This window comes from Peromyscus leucopus, chromosome 3, assembly GCF_004664715.2.
Source record: "Peromyscus leucopus breed LL Stock chromosome 3, UCI_PerLeu_2.1, whole genome shotgun sequence".
Taxonomy (NCBI): domain Eukaryota; kingdom Metazoa; phylum Chordata; class Mammalia; order Rodentia; family Cricetidae; genus Peromyscus; species Peromyscus leucopus.
The window spans coordinates 128,455,165-128,475,968 of record NC_051065.1 but is presented as its reverse complement, the minus strand read 5'-3'; the positions used below and the strand labels follow the sequence as shown (position 1 = coordinate 128,475,968).

Genomic DNA, 20,804 nt, shown 5'->3' with positions numbered 1-20,804 from the left:
AAGAGCATCAACCTAACATACAAGCAAACTGAAGTCTTAGGTTTAGTCGACAGTACCACCCCATGCCCTGGCCCCACAAAGAAAACTAAGATCAGGTTGAGTTCCTTACAGCAGGTACTTCCTAAGAGTTTGATAGAGTGTGTAACACACACACACACATACACACACACACACACACACACACACACACACACACACACTACTGTAAACCTCATGCATGCTTGCTCAGTTTTTCTTTCGGAGGGCTGGTGGTTGAACCCAGTGCCTCACACATGCCAGTCAAGCATCTATCCACTGAACTACATCTCCAGACCAGTTCAGAGTCCCTTAAAGAGACACTTTGCAACTTGAACTTTTAACTCATATCCATCTGCTTGTTCCTCAGGGTAATAAAATATTCCTAAAACTACTTACTATTTTGAAAATTTCTCATAAGTATGCCATACCTCAATTAGGCCCTTCTAAATATTTTGTGCTATATACCAATTTAGAATAAACCTACAATACATAGAAAGGCCAGTTAAATCAATTGAGAGATGGTATGAAGAGCCCTCTAGTGGCCAACTTCTTAATAAGCTCATGGGAAAAAAAAAAAAAAACAAAAACAAAAAACCCTACTCAGTCATTTAACGTAAGAGAATCAATTTCAAATCTACTTGGATCTTCACGGTCGACTTGACTAGATCACACCCTGAGCAGAGTCACCATTCTGTGAGTTGGAGTCTCAAGCTAAGGAGAAATAGAAAGACAAGAGCTGAGCAGTAACATCCATCTCTCTGTAGCATGACCCAGGAGCCACATGTCCAGCTGCCACACCTTCCCATGATGCACTTCATCCCATCAGACTGTGAGGTCCAGACAAACCCTCCTTCCCTAAGTTTCTTCTCTCAGGGACTGTGTCACAGCCGCAAGGAAAGAAACTACAGGAGATTGGTGCCAAGGACTGGGGCTGTCGCTGGGAGCGCTTGGCCATGTGTTCGTGGCTTTGGAACTTGTTTGGAGGGTATGGAACAGACTGGAATTGTAGGCCACAGAAGCCCTAGAAGTCTGTCCTCAGAGCTCAATGGACTGTTCTGGTGGGAGTTTGGAAGACCAGAATACTGGGAAAACAGAGAAGAGCGCATAACTTTTCAGACAGTGATCCCAGGAGGCCACCGTAACTGAGTCATGGATAGAAGACAGAATGCTTTAGTTGTGCAGATTCAAGCCATAGCTCAAATTATGTAATTTCTAATTATTGTTTTGCAGTTTTTAAGTTAACATAATTCCTATGTAAGATACTGGTAGACTCATATCAATTATTAACTATGGTCAAGCCACTGGATGTAGAGGGAAAAATTATCAAGCACTGACAGTCCAGGAACTTCTTGAGCAGTGAATCTCAACCCATAGGTCATGACGTCCTTGGGGGTTGAACACCCATTCACAGGGGTCACATATCAGATATTTACATTACGATTCATAACAGTTGCAAAATTACAGTTATGAAGTAGTGACGAAATAGTTTTATGGCTGGGATCCCTACAACATGAGGAACTGTATTAGAGGGTCGGTTAGGAAGGTTGAGAACCACTGCTCTAGAGACTCAGAAAGACACCGCTCATTTGCTCTTGATTTTTATGACCTCACCACTGCAACCACTGCCACCTGTAAGTCAACCTCATTTCTTTTTCTTTTCAATTTTCATTCATACTGAAATGGTGTTGGTTCAGAGACAATTTCCCACACCCTCCCACCCACACATACTGCTTCCTGTCTTACAGTCAAAGCAAATCAGGCTGTCACACCTGACCTGCAGGGGTTGGGGTACAATCTTTACTCGCTCTGGGAGGGAAAAGTGAGCAGAAGTACTGAACCCCAAGAAAGCTACCACCCACAGAGCTGAACTGAAACCAAAGTAATTTCTGTCTTAAACTTTTCTATTGGTTTGTTTTTTAGACAGTCTTACTATATAGACCAGAATGGCCATGGTCTCACAACGATCCACCTGCCTCTGCCTCCTGAGAACTGACAGATTTTTGAGGATGGGGGAAAAATTGGTTATTTCTCACTCCTGTAGCATCCTGCCCGGTTTTCTGGTTCTCTTCCCTTCAGGTATTTTTAACTCTCCTGTTACAACCACACACAAAACACAACTAACTATCTGAGAGTCAACTCACATCCACTTTACACTGCTTTAGATTCCAGAGTCTTTAAAACTTCTTGATACAACTGTTATATTTCAAATTTCATGATTTTTCAACATGTTCTTAGAATATCAAATAATTCAAAGTTTTAGAATTTTACATTTGTGTATAAATAGTATGGGTGTGTGTGTGTGTGTGTGTGTGTGTGTGTGTGTGTGTGTGTGTGTACTCAGGGTAGAGGGGGACACTGGCTGTCCTGTTTACCAATCTCTGCCTTATTTGTGTATAAATAGTATGGGTGTGTGTGTGTGTGTGTGTGTGTGTGTGTGTGTGTATGTACTCAGGGTAGAGGGGGACACTGGCTGTCCTGTTTACCAATCTCTGCCTTATTTCCCAGAGACGGGGTCTCCCACTAACCTTGGGTGATAGTCAGCAAGCCCTGTGGATCCTATCTCTGTTCTCCCACAACCCTGGGGTTACATGTGCATGTATGGCCACACTCTGGTATTGTCACCATGCTTACGTAGCCCCAGGCCTGTGGTTATTCAGTTGTCAAATAGTACACCAGAGTGACAGGACCTCTAGGCGTGCTGTATCTCAAGAGAATCAGTCGGCCCTGCCTGGTGGCGCACGCCTTTAACCCCAGCACTCGGGAGGCAGAGGCAGGCAGATCTCTGTGAGTTTGAAGCCAGCCTGGTCTACAGAGTGAGTTCCTGGACAGCCAGGGCTACATAGTGAGACCATGTCTCACAAACAAGTCTTCAAAAGTCAAATCCTGGGGAAAGGGCAGAAGATGTGAACTCTTCCAGGGCACACAAGCATTTGCTGTAAGTTCTACTCAAGAGCAGGCTGCCTGGAAGGAGTGGCCATGGACAAGCACCCCGCCCCCCAGCCTCACGGCTCTGCAGCAGCCGAGGGAACATGAGAATGCAGCCCCAGGATGCTGAAGCAGCCGCTCCTGCAGGCACCAACTGTGGACGGATGGAGGGGAGAAAGACACAGTGGAAACCAGGGTCCGGGCAAGAAAGGGGCCTCTAAACAGTTTCTATTTGTTCAGGAAGAACCTGGAGAATGCCTCAGGGACCTGCTACTGCTCACTGCACGGAGCAAAAAATACACAAAATCTGTTTAGAACACGTCTGCCTGAGCTGTGTCTCATGCCAGCAACCTCAGCACTTGAGAGGCTGAGGCAGGGGACTGCTGTAAGTCTGGACTGTCTGGCCTGGAATGTGTTGTGAGGTACCACCTCAGACAGACAGACAGACAGCACCCAACCTTCCGTACGTCAATGTTCTCTAGCGCCTCAGAGTTGGGCTCTTCCTCTTGGACGAAGCTGAGCTCTGTTTCTTGTCTAGACTGCGACTCAGCAGCTTGGTTGGTGGTGTTTTCCTCAGCAAAGACCTTTTCTTCAGTGACGGCCTTTTCTATGTGCTCTTCTTGTTTGAAATGCTTCATCACCATGGGAACATGGTCTTCCTTAGTGATGGTGTTGGGGTATAGGGGGGTGACATGATCATAGCGCGTGTGTAGGAGCCGAAGAGCAACATCACTTGTAGCTAGTATCCTTGGAATTTCAAATCCAATTTGTGTTTCAGAGAATTTCACACTTCGATACCTGCCAGTAATTAATTGATAGAAACGAGGAGGATGAGTCCCGGGAAGGTCTGAGTGTCACATCACACCTTTGTGGATGTCAGTTTTAACCCCCCCTCCCCCGCTTCTGTGTCCTGTGCATACTTGCTTTACCTGCAGCACTGGGACCCAGTGTTTCTCAGAACACTCTCTTGGGTTCCAATCCAACACCTTCTCTCCAGCAGCAACTTCTGTCTCCCCAGAGCCTCTTGGTGCCCTACCCAGCCTCCTCTGTCTCTCTAAATCTGATCACCTATGGCTTCTATCACTGCTCGCCTTACCAGGTGTCAGCGTGAACTTTGGTTTTCCTGGTGAAGAGGAAGAGGCCTCCCGGAATGAACTCTAAGAGGCTCTGAATGACCCTTCCATATGTGTGAACAAATGACCCTTTCGTATGTGTGAACATACTTCATGCTCAGACAACTCCATGACACGGAAAACATTGGTTTTTCACTGATGACTCTCCAGATACACCCCACTCCAGACTTCTCTCAGTGCCTGCCATGCTTTTACAGCTGGGTGCTCAGCCAGTCTAGCGCTGAACTAATCCTTGCGATCCTTCCCTATCATTATCAGAGTAAAGCCGAACCTTACTGTCCCCACTGTTCCTTACTGCCATCTCACGCAGGAAAGCATGCCGTCTCACGCAGGAAAGCATGCCATCTCACGCAGGAAAGCATGCCATCTCACGCAGGAAAGCATGCCATCTCATGAAGGAAAGCATGCCATCATCCCCTCTCCTACAGACAAATTTCCTTTACGGTTCTGTGTGTAGCATTCTCAACAACAAAAAGGCTGACATGTCTTGAAGTTTATAGAAATCACAGCATTTTGTAGAAAATACAACTTGGGAAATATTTTGTTTCTTCCTTTTATGAAACATCAAAAATGGAGCTCAGAGCTAGGCCTGATGCCGCGCACCTGCAATCCTAGCATTGGGGAAGCTGAGACAGGAGGATCACCAGTTCAAGGCCAGCTTTGGCAGGGGATGGTGGAAAGGGGGCTCCTAATTTCTTTAAAAATGGTGCGTCTATTTATTTATGCACACGAGTATCTTTTCTACATGTATACATGTACACCACTCATGTGACCAGCATGGGAAGACACCACATTCACTGTGCATATCTGTACTAGACACTGGGATATAATGACTCAGGTACAATGACCTATGGAAATTGATGTTTAAACTTCAAGCCAACCTACTAAACACCTGTGTCTCTGGGGAAGTGGTGAGGGGGAGTACCTGGGATTCTTTTTTAGGTTTGCCCACACATACAGGGTAACATTCTCATCTTGGATGATTTTTTCCATGTTCCCGCTGTCCAGATCTGCTAAGGTACTAGCCTCCTGTAAGAGAAAAACATAGAAGAGCCTCTCACAGTCATACAGCTTAGGATAGTCACACAGTCACTGGTATTATTACAAGAATAATCTGGATAAAAGTAAATTTAAGTCAAAATAGCAAAGAATTTTTCTGAAAAAAAAAAATTCAGAGCCCAAGGGGATGGCTTCAGTGGTTAAAGTGACTGCCATATGCGAGGACCAAAGTTTGGGTCCCCAGGACCTCTGTAGATGTCTGGTGGCTTCCTGTAACGTCAGCCTGGTAAGACAGGGATAGGAATGCTATCCTAGAGGCAGCTGGCTAGCTAGACCAGCCCTACCACTGTAGAGCATCACCAGGTTCTCTGGTTTCCTTTGGTGCACTAAGATCTGGCTTGTACCATATCTCTATTTCAAATGTAATGTTACAATGTATAATGTAAGGTGAAAATATACTACGTCTGCTTTCTCTTACCCAATCCTTACTCCATTTGTCCTACAATACACACAGTAGATGCAAGAATGTGACTTGCATACTACAGCAAGGGTCAGCTCAAATCTATCTGTAGGGCTATTTAAACTTAGACTACATCCCAGCAAGGCTGTCCGAGGACTCTTCTAAATCAAAAGAACCAAAAGACAAAATGCCTGAAACCACTGTATGATTTTGTAGTGTTCTGATGATTCTGTAGTGTAGGCCTGCAGACTGTTCTGATGATTCTGTAGTGTAGGCCTGCAGACTGTGTTCTGATGATTCTGTAGTGTAGGCCTGCAGACTGTGTTCTGATGACTCTGTAGTGTAGGCCTGCAGACTGTTCTGATGACTCTGTAGTGTAGGCCTGCAGACTGTGTTCTGGTGATTCTGTAGTGTAGGCCTGCAGACTGTGTTCTGATGATTCTTCAGAAATGCAACAGAATTAAAACTTATAAAACATCTATGGGAAATTTAGACTGTGGACCAGATATTGGAATTATGAAATGATGAGTTTTATCAAGTATACTAGCTTACAATTATTTGGATCATAACATTATTGCTGAGATATTTGGGGAAGAAATGTATAACACACAAACTTCTGAATGGAGCGAAGGAGAGAAGGAAGACAAAAAATGTTGTGAAACATTTACATTTTTATTTTTATCCATAAATTAGCTAAATTAATTGAAAATTCATAGTTCACATAGGGCACATATGGGGACTCATAGTACTGTTCTTTTAATTTCATGTTTATACAGTACTTTCAAAATGAAAATTAGGATATCAATAATTGTAATCTCTATTAACTAGTTTACCTATGGTAGATATATTATTTGGTAAAGTTTTTTTCATAATGAATTGAGTAAACTTTGGCAAATATAAGGAAAATGAGCTTTTGGCTAATAATGTTTTGACTCTTTAGAAAATAAATTGTTTTTTTTTTTTTTTTTTGGTTTTTTCGAGACAGGGTTTCTCTGTGTAGCTTTGCGCCTTTCCTGGAGCTCACTTGGTAGCCCAGGCTGGCCTCGAACTCACAGAGATCCACCTGGCTCTGCCTCCCGAGTGCTGGGATTAAAGGCGTGCGCCACCAACGCCCGGCTAGAAAATAAATTGTTAACAGCTGTTAAATCATATCATCACAGGTCCTTCATTTCCTTGATTTGTCCTGGAATATTTTAAGGTTTTTAGAAATATTAGCAGACTATAACACACAGTAAGACACTACAGCCTGTTAAAGTTAGTGCTGTAAAGAAATACTACCCGTACTCGGAGAAGCAGTTCTGTGGCTACGTCCACCTTCTGACTGAGGAGTTCCTGCAGGCGCAGAATTGACCCTTGATGCTGCGCGATGGTCCTGCTTTCCAGGTCACATGATGGAGTTTCCAGTAAAATTAACTTCAGCTTCTCAATCAACTGAAATGTAAAGAATATTTTTCATGTCAAAGGGACATGGAAAGGGGATGGCCCATCACTTTCAGATCAAGGAGAGAAATCCTTTCCTGACTTCTGTAATTTAAGATCACAGAGAAAGAAAACATTTCTTCCAAAGAATTCCCTTGAGCATTTCCAACCCCGTGGGCACAAAGCTCTCAGTAACCAGCTCAGAGAAGAATGCTGTTTGCCACCACCCCAGACCAAATGATGGTGTCTCAAGGCATCTTCTTGGATTGGTGTCACTAACAAGACTGTGGATTTTCCTCAGTGCTGGGGAAGAAGAAACCAGTTTGTTTTTCATAATGACCCAACTTCATCTGCGTTTGAGTTTATGCCAGCGTGGTGACTCTCCAGAGGGTAGGTGAACACTGAGTGAGCAGGTGATATTGGGGTGGAGGTGTTCACTGCACCCTCAGCCCTGAGGGGTGATTTCACCCTGCTGATATCGTGGTGCCTCCTCAACCCCCTTAATGGTGGGGTTCAGAGAACCTCCCAGTTGGTGAACACATCAAGCTGCTAAGCATGCAAAACACCCAGAGAACTCATGAAATCATTTCAATCTTCCTCACCTACTGTGCCCTGTGCGCTACTTCATCAAGCTGTTTATACTGGATATAAGTGCCAGTTTTCTATGTTTGGTGAGCCATTATAATAGAGTACCTCATCCAAGAGAGTTAGGGGAGCCCTGTTTAGAGTTGGTTGTTCAGAAGTAGAAGTAACCTTGGGGATGACTGGCAGGCATGCATAGGCTAGTGAATCAAACCCTTAACACATGGGGACTATGCTATCTCTGGGTAGTTAATGTCAAAATTCAACTGCAGACACCCTGTTGGTGTCAAGAGGTAGAAAATTAGTTGGTGTGTGTGTGTGTGTTCTATATACGTTTGGTGTGTGTGTGAGGGGGTTTTCATACACACTAGATGTATGAGAGGTTCCACATACATTAGGTATATGTGCAGTTCTGTATGTATTTGGTGCGTGTGTGAGAGGGTTCTCATACGTATTAGGTGTGTGGGGTGTCAGAATGTTCTAAGTCTTTATCTTTTCTTAGAATTTGCTGGGCTCCATGCATTAGAGGTTCCTATATTTCAGTTTTGGGTGACGGTCAACATTGCTTCTTTAAATATCACCTCACTCCTACTCTGTACTGGCTTTGGATATCCCTGCCCAGATCCCAGCCCACCCTCCTCCACCCCGGGTTAGCTGCTCTTCATCTTTCCATCCGTCACGCTGCTGTATGCTCACAGTCTTTCAATGTGACTTCTGATTTCTTTGTGATTAAGAAGTCTCAATGCATATGTATAAGCTAAAAATGATCAAAACGTATTTCCTGACCTTCTACAGATGTGCTTGCTCCTATCTTTCATAGTTTGAGGTTTCTAGCCACACTAGTCCATTTCATTCTCATCACAGCTTTAGGTCGTGATGACCTCTAAAGGAGTGGGAGCCACTAGGGATTCATGGATAGATAGTACAGTATCCATCTGGGATTCCAAAGGCTTCCAGAGTCTTCTATTGCCTAATGGATCTCACCTATTTCTTTAATGAAACAATATACTTATTAATTTTTTTCTCAGTGTTTTTCTTAGATGAGTCCATGCATCCCATGTGCAGACACAGAAGTTAGGATACTGTTCCATTTTCACCTTCACTAAGAGGGTAAATCTGAACAAGGCACAATGATGTGGATAAAACTACCACAGGGAGAGCCATTAGCCCATACATTAAAAAGGTAATGGTGGGGGGGAAGCCATTAGCCCATACATTAAAAGGTAATGGGGGGAGCCATTAGCCCATACATTAAAAAGGTAATGGGGAGCCAGGCAGTGGTGGTGCACGCCTTTAATCCCAGCACTTGGAAGGCAGAGGCAGGCAGATCTTTGTGAGTTTGAGGCCAGCCTGGGCTACCAAGTGAGTTCCAGGAAAGGCACAAAGCTACACAGAGAAACCCTGTCTCGAAAAACCAAAAAAAAAAAAAAAAGGTAATGGTGGGGGAAGCCATTAGCCCATACATTAAAAAGGTAATGGGGTGTGTGGTGGGAGAAGAGCGCCAAGCCTGGGAGGATCCCAACATCTCTCAAGAACACACTCCAGTGAACTCACTTCCTTCCAGTAGAACCCACTCCTGAACATCCTAGCAACTCACTAGAGAGCACCACAGGCCTTTGGGGAGCATTTACAACCCAAACCACAGCAACAGTTGTCAGGTGGGAATTAAAGACCCCCAGTGCCTCCAGACCAGCCATATAAATTCAAATGATTTCATGGCTTGCCTCTGTGAGATGGAGTGGTAAACGCTGTGTTTACGTCTTGCTTTGGGAGGTGGGCTGTGAGAGAATGCATGGCTTAGGAGTAGCCACGTTGACTGGTTTGGAGCCGACAGCCTGGGGTACTTACGGACAGCACCAGTTTGCTTTTCTCAATCACTTGCTCGAAGGTCTCATTCGTCTCCTCTTCCCACAGGCTAATGAAAGTGTTCATTTCCTGAGCAATCGAAGGATCAGGGCTCCCATCACACTGGATGTAGTGCTTCCACTGAGGATACAAATGTGTGAGGGTCACACTCACAAAGATACAACTAAAGAGGAAATCAACTTTTAAAAACTGGGTTTTTTTTTGCCAGGCGGTGGTGGCACATGCCTTTAATCCCAGCACTTGGAAGGCAGAGGCAGGCAGATCTCTGTGAGTTCGAGGCCAGCCTGGGCTATGGAGTGAGTTCCAGGAGAGGCGCAAAGCTAGTTAGGGAAACCCTGTCTCGAAAAACCAAAAAACAAACAAACAAAAAAACCTGGGATTTTAGCCACCTGGGGGTAGCACAACACTCAGAAGCAGGTGGATCTAGCCTGGTCTACAGTGAGTTCCAAGACAGAAAGGGCTCCACAGAGAAGCCCTGTCTCAAAAAACAAAACAAACAAAAGTGGTTTTATTGGGGGAGGGGAACATGCATACTGCCACAGTGTGGGTGTGGAGGTCAGAGGACAACCTTCGGGAGCCAGTTATTGCTCCATCAGCCATGTGGGTCCTAGGGACAGAATCCCGTCATCAGGCTTGGTGGCAAACTTATTTATCCACTGAGCATCTCACCAGCCCCCAAATTGCCTTTTTGGAAGTCCAAAGCCTCAACCTAACAGCCACAATTTACACAAAAACGATGGATGATGTTTACCAGTAACTTGATATAAAATATACAACCAGCCAAAAAAACCAACTACAACAGCCAGGTCCTCCGTCCCCTCCACACACACTCACTTCTCCCTCTGTAGTCCTGGATGGCACGGAGCTCCCCATGTAGACCAGACTGGCCTTGAACTCACACAGTTCCCCCTAAAGCAGTGAATAAAGGAGTGCCACACACCCAGCCCATTAGATTCCTTTTCATCTAAATAATTTCCAACCCCCATTGTTCAGTGGGGCACTGTGGTGGTATTCTAATTGTACTGAAGTGTGATTTTAATTGTATGTTAATAAGTAAAGTTGCCCGGGGGTCAGAGCTATTAGAGCCATAGCAAGAGTGTGGCGGTGGTGGCACACGCCTTTAATCCCAGCACTTGGTAGAAGAGCTAGGTAGATCTCTGTGTGTTCAGGGATACAGCATTGGAGACATACGCCTTTAAGACCTGGCGGGGGGCTGTACATACAGATAGTGACGAGGCAGTCACGTGTTTGGGTTTACAACCAATGAGAAGGCAGAAAAAAAAGACTATGAAAAGACATACACACCGGAAGTAACTCTCTTTCGGGAAGCTAGGACCACCGCAGGAGGAAGGGTGAGATTTTAGCTCTGAGCTCTGACCTCTTGGCTTTCTCTTTTACATTGGTTCTGTGTTTCTTATTTAATAAGACGGTTGGTTACATCTACAGGGCACAAATTCTATTTACTTTCATGTTTGTTTTGAGGTCATGTGTGGTGGTATTGTGTTCCCCAAAATATTGTGCACCCTAATAAACCTATCTGGGGTCAGAGAACAGAAAAGCCACTAGATACTTAGGATAGGCAGTGGTAGCACACGCCTTTAATCCTAGCATTCCAGAGGCAGAAATCCATCTGTTCAAGGATACAGTCAAGCATGGTGACTCACGCCTTTAATCCCAGAAAGCGAGCCTTTAATCCCAGGGAGTGGTGGTAGAAGGCAGAAAGGTATATAAGGCTTGAGGACCAGAAACTAGAAGCATTTGACCTGGTTAAGCATTTGGCTGGTTAAGCTTTTAGGTTTTGAGCAGCACAGTTCAGCTGAGAACCATTCAGATATGAGGACACAGAGGCCTCCAGTCTGAGGAAACAAGATCAGCTGAGAAGTTGGCCAGGTAAGGTGGCTGTGGCTTGTTCTGCTTCTCTGATCATCCAGCATTTCACCCCAATACCTGGCCTCAGGTTTGATTTTATTAATAAGACCTTTTAAGATTCATGCTAGATCTGGCACCCAACATTCGTGGTATGAATTCATGAAAAAGCTGCTTGTCTATGGCCTTGTGGACTCCTGCTCAGAACCTAGCTACCCTCAGCCGGTTGTGGTGGATCACGCTGGTTGGATTTACTGAAGAAGGCAGAGGCAGGAGGATCCCAAGTTTGAGGCTGGCCTAGGAGGCTTGGGAGAAGCTTCGGCCCAGACGGAACCAAAAAACGGTGGTGGGACCATGGAGGCAGTGGCTGCTACTCTAAGTTGCCAGCTCCTTCTCATCATGTTGGTGACTGCAGTGATGCTGCTACCTGGGACAAAGGATTTACTACTGCTTGTTCAGAGAATAATTGCCAGAATTGCTGTGAAGATATTGTCTTCTAGGGAAGAACATTCATGGTTCTGAGAGACAGACAGACATCAGGCTGCGATTGTTCCAAACCACAGAGGAGGTTAAAAAAAAAAAATTCTAAAGGGAACCATGACCACACCTAACAGCGACTTTGGAATCTTCAAAGGGATGATAGGATCCCACAATGATGATTCCACATGGACTATGGTAAAGCCATTAAGCTGATTAACACCACGGAAAGATTGACGTTGGACTACAAACTGCTTAGGACAATTTCAAGATGGCTAGCTGAGATGATCCAGCCTGACAGACTACTCAACAAGGACTTGAGACAAGCCCTGAACTTTCCCAATATGCAAAGACTGAACAAATGATATAGGACTTGACAATTAACCCCAAAATTTTCTTTTCAGGATTCCCTAAAGATGTCTTCACCTCCCCACCCCCAGAAAGCAGGAAGTAATTTTAAGAAAACGACGCCCACATTCCCAAGAGGTGGGATGGGAGGTTTTTGGTCATTTAATGAGTTATGGATATTGTCATTGTTTATGATGGTTGGTTACAAGTTGTTAATTGTTAATGGTCAGGAAAAAAGCTGAACATGGAGATGAGATGCAGAGGTTTTGTTTAAAAAAGAAAGAGAAAAGAGAAAAGAATATAGATATGAGATAGATCACTGAATCTATTCTGAGAAAAAAGATAAAGAATAATAGGATAAATGGGTAGATCACTGAATTTACACAAAAAAGAAAAAGAGAAAGATATAAAAATGACAAAAGGTAGATTACTGAATCTATTATGAAAAGAAAAAATACTTTTAAAAAGGAATTACTTGTTTTAAATAAGATCAGTAATGAATTTTTTTTTGTCTGAGTTTATCAAATGTTACTGGACTGGACATTGTTAATATATATAATGGAGTTTTTTGACTATATATTGTATATACTTATTAGATATAAGTATATATAGTTTTTCTTGTATTAGTTATAAGCTTTTTTAAATTTTAGACAAAAAGAGAGGAAATGTGGTGGTATTGTATTCCCCAAAATATTGTGCACCCTAATAAACCTATCTGGGGTCAGAGAAAAGAAAAGCCACTAGATACTTAGGATAGGTAGTGGTAGCACACGCCTTTAATCCTAGCATTCCAGAGGCAGAAATCCATCTGTTCAAGGATACAGCCAAGCATGGTGACTCACGCCTTTAATCCCAGAAAGCGAGCCTTTAATCCCAGGGAGTGGTGGTAGAAGGCAGAAAGGTATATAAGGTTTGAGGACCAGAAACTAGAAGCATTTGACCTGGTTAAGCATTTGGCTGGTTAAGCTTTTAGGTTTTGAGCAGCACAGTTCAGCTGGGAACCATTCGGATATGAGGACACAGAGGCCTCCAGTCTGAGGAAACAAGATCAGCTGAGAAGTTGGCCAGGTGAGGTTAGCTGTGGCTTGTTCTTTCTCTATGACCATCCAGCGTTTCACCCCAATAACTGGCCCTGGGTTTGATTTTATTAATAAGAACTTTTAAGATTCCTGCTACAGTCATGTGAGCAGTTTGTTTTCTGTCTAATCCGTGTTTACCTGTAAATCGAGGCTTGTTCAATCTGCTCCTCCGGTTATCTCTGATTGACAGGTACCTCTGATGTTTTAGGAGCCTCTCACCATGCTGTCCATGTAAACTTTGCATGTCATCACATGATTTTAAACTCTAGACATCATTTCCTGTTTCCTGCTTCATTTCCCACTGGACTTGTAAAACTTGCATCAGTTCCGAAGTTATGATATCTGATCAAACTAAATTTCCTGACGCATTTTTTATATTTTATTTATTTATTAAATATTTACTTTGTGTATGTGTGTGTCTGTGTGTGTGTATCTGTCTGTGTCTTTGTCCACATGTGGTGGCCAGAACCCAGGGCTCACACTGGGACAGGCTAGAAGCCCACAAACTCTAGTGATCCTCTGGTCTCCTCTTCTTCCTCTCTGAGCTGGGATTACATGTGCTTGCAGAGGATGCTGGTCTTTTCGGTTCCAAGCTTATGATTATGGTCAAATGCTCCTAACCACCAAATGGTCCTCCAGCCCCTACACTTATATATTTTAATTCACAATTATTTCCTCAAAACAGGCATACTTCAGGGGGGATTGCAGATTGGCTTCCAAGTGAATCACATGAACATTTGGTTTCCAGTATGTATCAAAGTCATACTTATTTATACTCCCCACTGTGGTCTAGTAAGGATGTGACACTCATCTACACACACAGTTATACACATAAAAATAAATCTTAAAGAGTCATCTTTACCGCACCAATGGCTCCTGCCTGCTGCATGTGGTGCTCTGGGGGAGCACTTCACCCACAGCCAAGCTACTTTCAAAGCCAGAGTTAGTCCATCCTTCATCTTTGTCAGGAGACTGAGGGTGACAGAGATGGGCCACTGTGTTTAACACTTTCTTCAACTGTTTTCATTATAAACAAATCAGTAAAATATAACCCGCTGCCACTAGGAATCCCTCCAGGAATGCTCCATAATGGAGACACTTCAAAATAACATTCTCATTATATTATAACATCAGTCTCCCTGCATGGAAACTTCATGAGAACAGCAGCACTCAAGGAGCCTCTCATCCCATCAAAGGCAGCAACCAAGGAAAACCCTTTGTAAAGACAGATCCCGTCAGGCAGCAGAGACAGCCGCCTGCAGTACTGCCCCTCAGGATGACGGCAGGCCTGACAAACCAAAGACTGGCCATAAACAGCAACCTAGGACTGTCCCCACATCAATATCGTTCAAGAATCTGTGTCACCTCATCTAGCTTGTGAGATTACGATACAGAACTCTCAACAACAGAAGATTTAACAGCTCCAAAAAGAAGAGGCAGTGGTCCATGCCCTACATGGGGTCACATGACGCTGAACTGACTTTCTTCCAGATAGTTTCATTTCTCCATCTCATTAAACAGAACAGACAGGACATGTGGTTGAGATTAATCCCAGTTCATCAAACTATACATCCCAGCAGCCTCTGCACATAGCTGCCCCTGCATGAAAACAGATCAAAGCATCCCTTGGTCATCAGTAAATTCCTGCTCTGCCTAATGTTGGACCAGCTGTCTCATGAGCAGCAGATTCTCCATGAGGGGTCCAGGATTTGTTACCAACACACATGGTGATCTCAAACTTACACACATTTTTGTGCTGGTCGTGGTCCTTTCCTTGTGTCTTCAAGATGAAGCATATCAATCTAGAATAATTAACTGTTTGAGGAGATAATAAAACCCAACCCAAACGTGGCTAGTATTAAAGATCTGATTGGAATTCTTTATAATAATCACTCCACTCACATGAAAGCTGGGTTCATATTTATTCTCTCTCCTCACCCCCCCCCCTCCCGTGATGTTAGAACCTTGGGCTCATATATGCTAGGCAAGTACTTGACTTCCAAGTTATCTGTAGATAAAGTTTAGTTACTTCTACTGTGTACACCATAAGAGAACTAGAATTTTGAGTAGTATCAGGGACTATGGGGGTCCAGCCCCTCGATAGTCCCCTCCCAGGGTCTGGGAAGAATCTACAACCAGCTGATAATTAATCTTTGATGAAAAGAAATGAATCTATGTACACGAAACTCCTTAGTTCATACACTTTATTATTCTGTGATAGTTCTCTCTCTACACAGCTTCTATTCTGCTCTCATGTCTAGCTCCTTTCTTGCCTGATTTCTATATTTATCTACTGTCCCCTCTAGGTTCTATCTTAGTTCCTTCATCTAGTTCTGTCCCTTCTAGGTTCTCATCTGTCTAGTTCTTTCCCCTATCAGCTCCTCTCCCATCTCCTCCTTTCTCATCTGGGTCTTCCTCATCTCATTCCTCCCCATCTGGTTCTTCCTCATCTCCCATCTTGTTCCTCTAGTCCTCTCTTCTAGCCCTTCAATCTAGTTCTTTTCCATCTCAGTTTGTTCCTCTCAAGTTTTTACCCATCTAGTTCTTCCATTCTATTTTCTCTTCTCTGTCCCCTGTGCCCTGGAAGTCCTGGTATATAAAGCCAGTCTTCCAGGGTCAAATGGAGGGGTGATAAGAATCACATTGAGAGGCAATAACTGTTAATTATCATTTGCAACTCCAAAGGGAAGTGACCAGTGGGGAAATGAATTAACTAAAGGCTGAATTCAGGTAATATCTAAGAAGAGGGATTTTATGTGCTCAACTATAGTCTTAAACATGATTGGTTGTAGCTTGAGTTTTTCCGCCTTGCCCACTGTCAGGACAAATCTCTGTCTCCCACCAGTCCCACAGCCGCTCAGACCCAACCAAGTAAACACAGAGACTTATATTGCATACAAACTGTATGGCCGTGGCAGGCTTCTTGCTAACTGTTCTTATATCTTAAAGTAACGCATTTCTACAAATCTATACCTCGCCACGTGGCTGGTGGCTTATCGGCGTCTTCACACGCTGCTGGTCATGGCGGCGGCTGCAGCCAGTCCTTCTGCCTTCCTGTCCTTTTATTTCTCCTCTCTGTTAGTCCCGCCTATCCTTCCTGCCTAGCCACAGCCAATCAGGTTTTATTTATTGACCAATCAGAACAACTTGACATACAGACCATCCCCCAGCACAGCCAAGTGCAGACCATCTCAAACACCTGCACTCAGGCCCATGGTCCTAATCATCCTCTATACGGACCTGCTGGGTAACGCCACAAAGAACCCAAGAAGGGCTCCCACAGGACATACAGATCATCCCACAGCAATTGGTAGAAAATGTTAAAAATCTGTAAGTTGCTAGGTCAATGGGAGAAAATAAAACTGTCTTCTTTTTTCCTGTGGCTCCTATCTGTCCAAGCTATCTGCCGTTTTTCTGCAGGGTGGGGGAAAGTGTGCTCAGTTGCTAGGCAACCTGTGTACAGCTAGATGCCTCTGGTGATAGTTAAAGGGAGATCTGGAACTAGAGGTAAGGTTTGGGAAAGGAGGAAGTAAGGCTTAATTGGCACATCCACCAGGCCTTCTCAAACAGGTAGCCTGGATGCTTAAGTCTGTTCTTAGAGAGTACAGAGGTATCTCTGATAAAGTACTTTCCTCCATCTGGGGATGGACTTGGCCGGATGCTGATAATGATGATAATTACAGGGAGGCTTGAACTGGGGTTCTGGCTGAGCATAGCTGTCAGCATAGAGAGTTATCTAAATATTCCTAGAAGTGGTTAGATAAGGAGTTAGAGGTCTATAAAGTTAGTAAGGCTGTAAGAATGGAGGGTCCGAGCTAAATTGTGTAAAGCTATTACTGAACATCTACCTGACCTAGGCAGTGTCTCCTTGTGGAATTTGTCTTAAATCAGGAGACTTGCATGTGGACTGTTATTACTGCTAGTCCTTGAAAGTGGCCAAGGGAGATATCTGATTCCAGAGAAAGCCTTTCCTGAGGCTGTTCTCCAAAGTCCTGGAATGTGTATGTCCAGAGACTGATCAGTCCACACTGTTAGCCCTTCTTAGGGAAAAGTCAGTTGGGAAAACAATGAAGGCACACATGATTTTCATAACAGAATACAGCTGATATATAACAAGCCAAGTAACACCAAAAGCTCCTTGGGATTTGGCTTCCTCTGGAGGAATTTCCCTGATCCCTCCAGGCAGTGACTTTGCCATAACCAGCTGAGTTCTTGTGATAGATTCCTGCGGCCCGCAGCAGAGTAGTATGAGTAGCATTACAGCAAGACTCAGATTTCAATTAATTTCATATCATTCTTGGAATGCATGAATGATAGTCATTCTAAACCCAAAGATTTATCCTAATTTATGTGACAATACTTGCTATGTAATTTAACATAATAAACAACCGCATTAGCTTAGAATGCCTTTCTCAATGTTGGGGTTGGCCATGGTGATTTTTGTTGGTTGGTTGCTTTGAGACAAGGCCTTAGTGTGTAGCCTGGAACTCAAGGTCCTCTTGCCTCAGCCCCTGTGCTAGGAGGACAGACAAGTACCTCAGCGTCAGACTTCAGGGACTCTATCTGGAATGTCTCACAGTTAACACAAAGCCAGATTCTAGAACCTTCAGCAGTTTTCCACTCTTTTTAGTAATAACCATTCAACTTTAGACCAAGAGAACAATCCCTCTTCTTTGACCTTTCTTTCCCTCTAACGTCATGTACCCAAAATATCTTCTTGTTCTAGGACTTGTTGTTTCTGATTTCATCACCTTATATCAGGTTTAACTCTGTAATCTTAATTTCTTTCTTTTTTATTGATCAAGATACGTGTAACTTTGGCTGTCCTGGAACTCACTCTGTAGACTAGGGTGTGACGTGAAACTCAGAAATCTGCCTGCCACTGCCTCTGCTGGGATTAAAGGCATGTGACACCACCACCTCCAGCTCTTGCTCCCAGATCAGGTCTCTCCTCCCAGATTTCTCCCTTTATACAGTCTCTCTGCCTGCCAGCCCCACCTATCCTTTCTCCTGCCTTGCTATTGGCCTGTCCTTTATTAGACCATCAGGTGTTCTACACAGGCAGAGTAACTCAGCTTCACAGAGTTAAACAAATGCAACATAAACAAAAGGAACACACTTAAAATAACGTTCTACTGCACTCTTCCCAGCACCTGTCGATGCCACTGTTCTGTCTTGTCTCCACTTGGGCCACCGTGCCTCGTTTACTCCTTCATGGCACGTGGGACATTGTTCTATGCCCTGAATCTACTAGACTATTCTACACAGAGATGGTGCAGTGCCTGCTTGTTATCAGCCCAGTCGCTGGTGACTGCTTCTCAGCGGACTGTAACCAGGCAAAACACTCCCTTGGCCAATGCAAACAGAGGCCAGCACTCCTCTCTTTAGAGCAGCTTCCTGTATCTTCAGTCAGCAAAGGTGACCCAATGCCTCCTACTGCTCAGATCACTGTTACCCTGTCAGACCGCCTTGCTCAGATACACAAGATCAGCTCGACGAGCAGATGCTCGTGAATCTCCTCCACTCACTTTGTCATACTGAAAAGATTACTAAAGATATGCCGGGAAAGTTTCACCTCAGGTTTATGATCACTTAGTTTATTAACATTAGGCCAGAATTGTTCTTTAAACACACCCTGTCACTGAGAGAGTTCAGGAAAGACGCCAGACACTGCAATGTATCAACACAGGGCAAGGCTTCCAAATTCTTGGTCTATATGAAGACCCAGGAACTTAGCTGTGAGCAAACCTCTGTGAATGAACTCCCACTAAGACTGGAGCCAAGCCGGTGGAGTGCCAGTACTGGGGAGGCTGAGGCAGGGGCACCACTAATTGGGAGAGAGACAGACAGATACAGGAGGGGGGGGAATGAATTTCCCCATACCTACCTTGCTACAAACCATCTTCTGTTCAAGGGCCCAAACATCTCCCTCCAAACTGTCTCTTCTGTATCCCTCATCCATCCATCCTTCCATCCTTCCGTCCATCCTTTCATCCACCTTGCCTTTCTTGACTGACCTCCCTGATTACTGCCCTCAGTTAGCTCCATTGCCTGTGTATCCAATTTCATGTCTGAATACCATCTTGACCAGGGAAGAGAATCTCAGCACAGAGCCTGGTTAAGACCAGAGGGCCAAAGCTGAGGCTTGTTACATATGCAGGCCCGGAGCGTTTTGCCTTCTCCCTTGTAGAACTCTCCAGTGGCTTACTTCTCCCTCGCTCACACAGAGAGAAAAGCACTCACATAGAGGGAGGCTTTCTCCATAGCTGCAAATTCCCTTCTCTAGTTAGCCTTCAAAAGAACAAAACAAGCAGTTCCCCAGCATAGCTGACATCAGGTTAGGGCCCACCAACAGCAGACGCTGTGCACACTCACAGCTACACACTGCTCTGCTTGAGTTCAGTTGAGGCACAAGGTAGACACCACCACCAGTGATCCAAAGGCTCAACTTCTCCAACTACTCACCCGGCTTTCAAAGCCTGCAGGCTAATTTACAATTCATCCCAGAGCTTCCATAGCATTTTAAAATCCTTTTTGTACTAGCACCATCAAGCAATCAATTTTACCCAAAGTCATCTTCCTCATGGTGGCTGCTATAAAATCTCAATTTATTTTAAGACCCACCCATTTCCTTAGTCATGAATGCATGTTACTGGAAATATGATACCTGTGACTGGCTGGCATTTCAAATGGAGTTTTAGATCTAATACGCATCCCAGGCCCTGACTAATTCAGATAGACAGCACAAACCCCAGCATTATAGGCCCTTTCATAGCACAGAGTGAGCCTGGGTGAGGCTCCAAGTTAATGCCTATCAACATAAACTTGCCTTAGAAGAGGCTCCAAGCCCTAGAAGAGGCTCCGAGACAGACTTGGAGACTGCAGATGGACCCACGATTGCCCGTGGTTCAGGAACCGTCCCTAGGCCTCCTTTCCTCCAGTCTCACTCAGACACTGGAGACATCTTTACAGGAATACCTTTGTTCCCACTAAAGCCAGTTCCATTTCTACCCGACGCACTCAGACATGAGAGACCTCCGTGCTGCACTTCTGGACCAAAACATTTGTTCAAATTCGGCTAAAGTGAAACTCAGAGACTCCTAATCCAGAAGAGATTTACCCACAATCCCCAGGTGCAGCAGGTAAAAAGGAAATAACCTGGACTTGGGAGCCGCCTATGCCTGGATACCTGAGGCCTCAGGGAGTCTCTGGAGCTCTGTTTCCAGTCTGGGAAACTATCCCCAGGCAGAACCATGGGAGGAGACAGCTCTTGGGGTTAGTAAGGTCATGCACAGCTTATCTATGCCAAGAACACTTCAAACCACGATTCACCAAATCTCAGTCTCAGAACCGGCAAGCGGAGAGAACAGAAGTCAGTGATGTCACTAGACATCGCTTACCAGGCCTTGGGCACGAGGCACAGGGAACAACTTTAAATCCACCAGCCAGTGGGTCCCAGCTTTCAGCAGCTAATTGGCTGCTGGCCTCAGGAACCAACCAGAGCTGCTCCTGGGTTACCCTCCATACTGGTTTGCTCATTGCATGGACTTAGGCCTTAGCTTCCCACAACTTTTATTCTTAATGCACAGGTATTTTGTGAAGACAAGAGTTTCATGAGCCAGCCTCTGCCAG

General features: G+C 44.5%; 1 protein-coding gene across 6 annotated transcripts in view; it reads right to left on the bottom strand.

The window, feature by feature from the left end:
- Cfap94 (cilia and flagella associated protein 94) overlaps positions 1 to 20,804 on the bottom strand; it is a 47,552-nt gene that overhangs the window by 14,749 nt on the left and 11,999 nt on the right. For 5 of the 6 annotated variants that reach the window (XR_005091151.1, XM_037203994.1, XM_028891785.2 and 2 more), the window contains 4 exons: positions 9,385 to 9,522; positions 6,820 to 6,966; positions 5,002 to 5,105; positions 3,402 to 3,741 (listed from right to left, as the gene is read on the bottom strand). Coding sequence is in view for 5 of the 6 variants with exons in the window: in XM_037203994.1 (XP_037059889.1) it covers positions 3,402 to 3,741; positions 5,002 to 5,105; positions 6,820 to 6,966; positions 9,385 to 9,522 (729 nt within the window). In the remaining variant the exon portion in view is untranslated. The remainder of the gene's footprint in view (positions 1 to 3,401; positions 3,742 to 5,001; positions 5,106 to 6,819; positions 6,967 to 9,384; positions 9,523 to 20,804) is intronic. The other variant, XM_028891784.2, reaches the window with a different exon arrangement.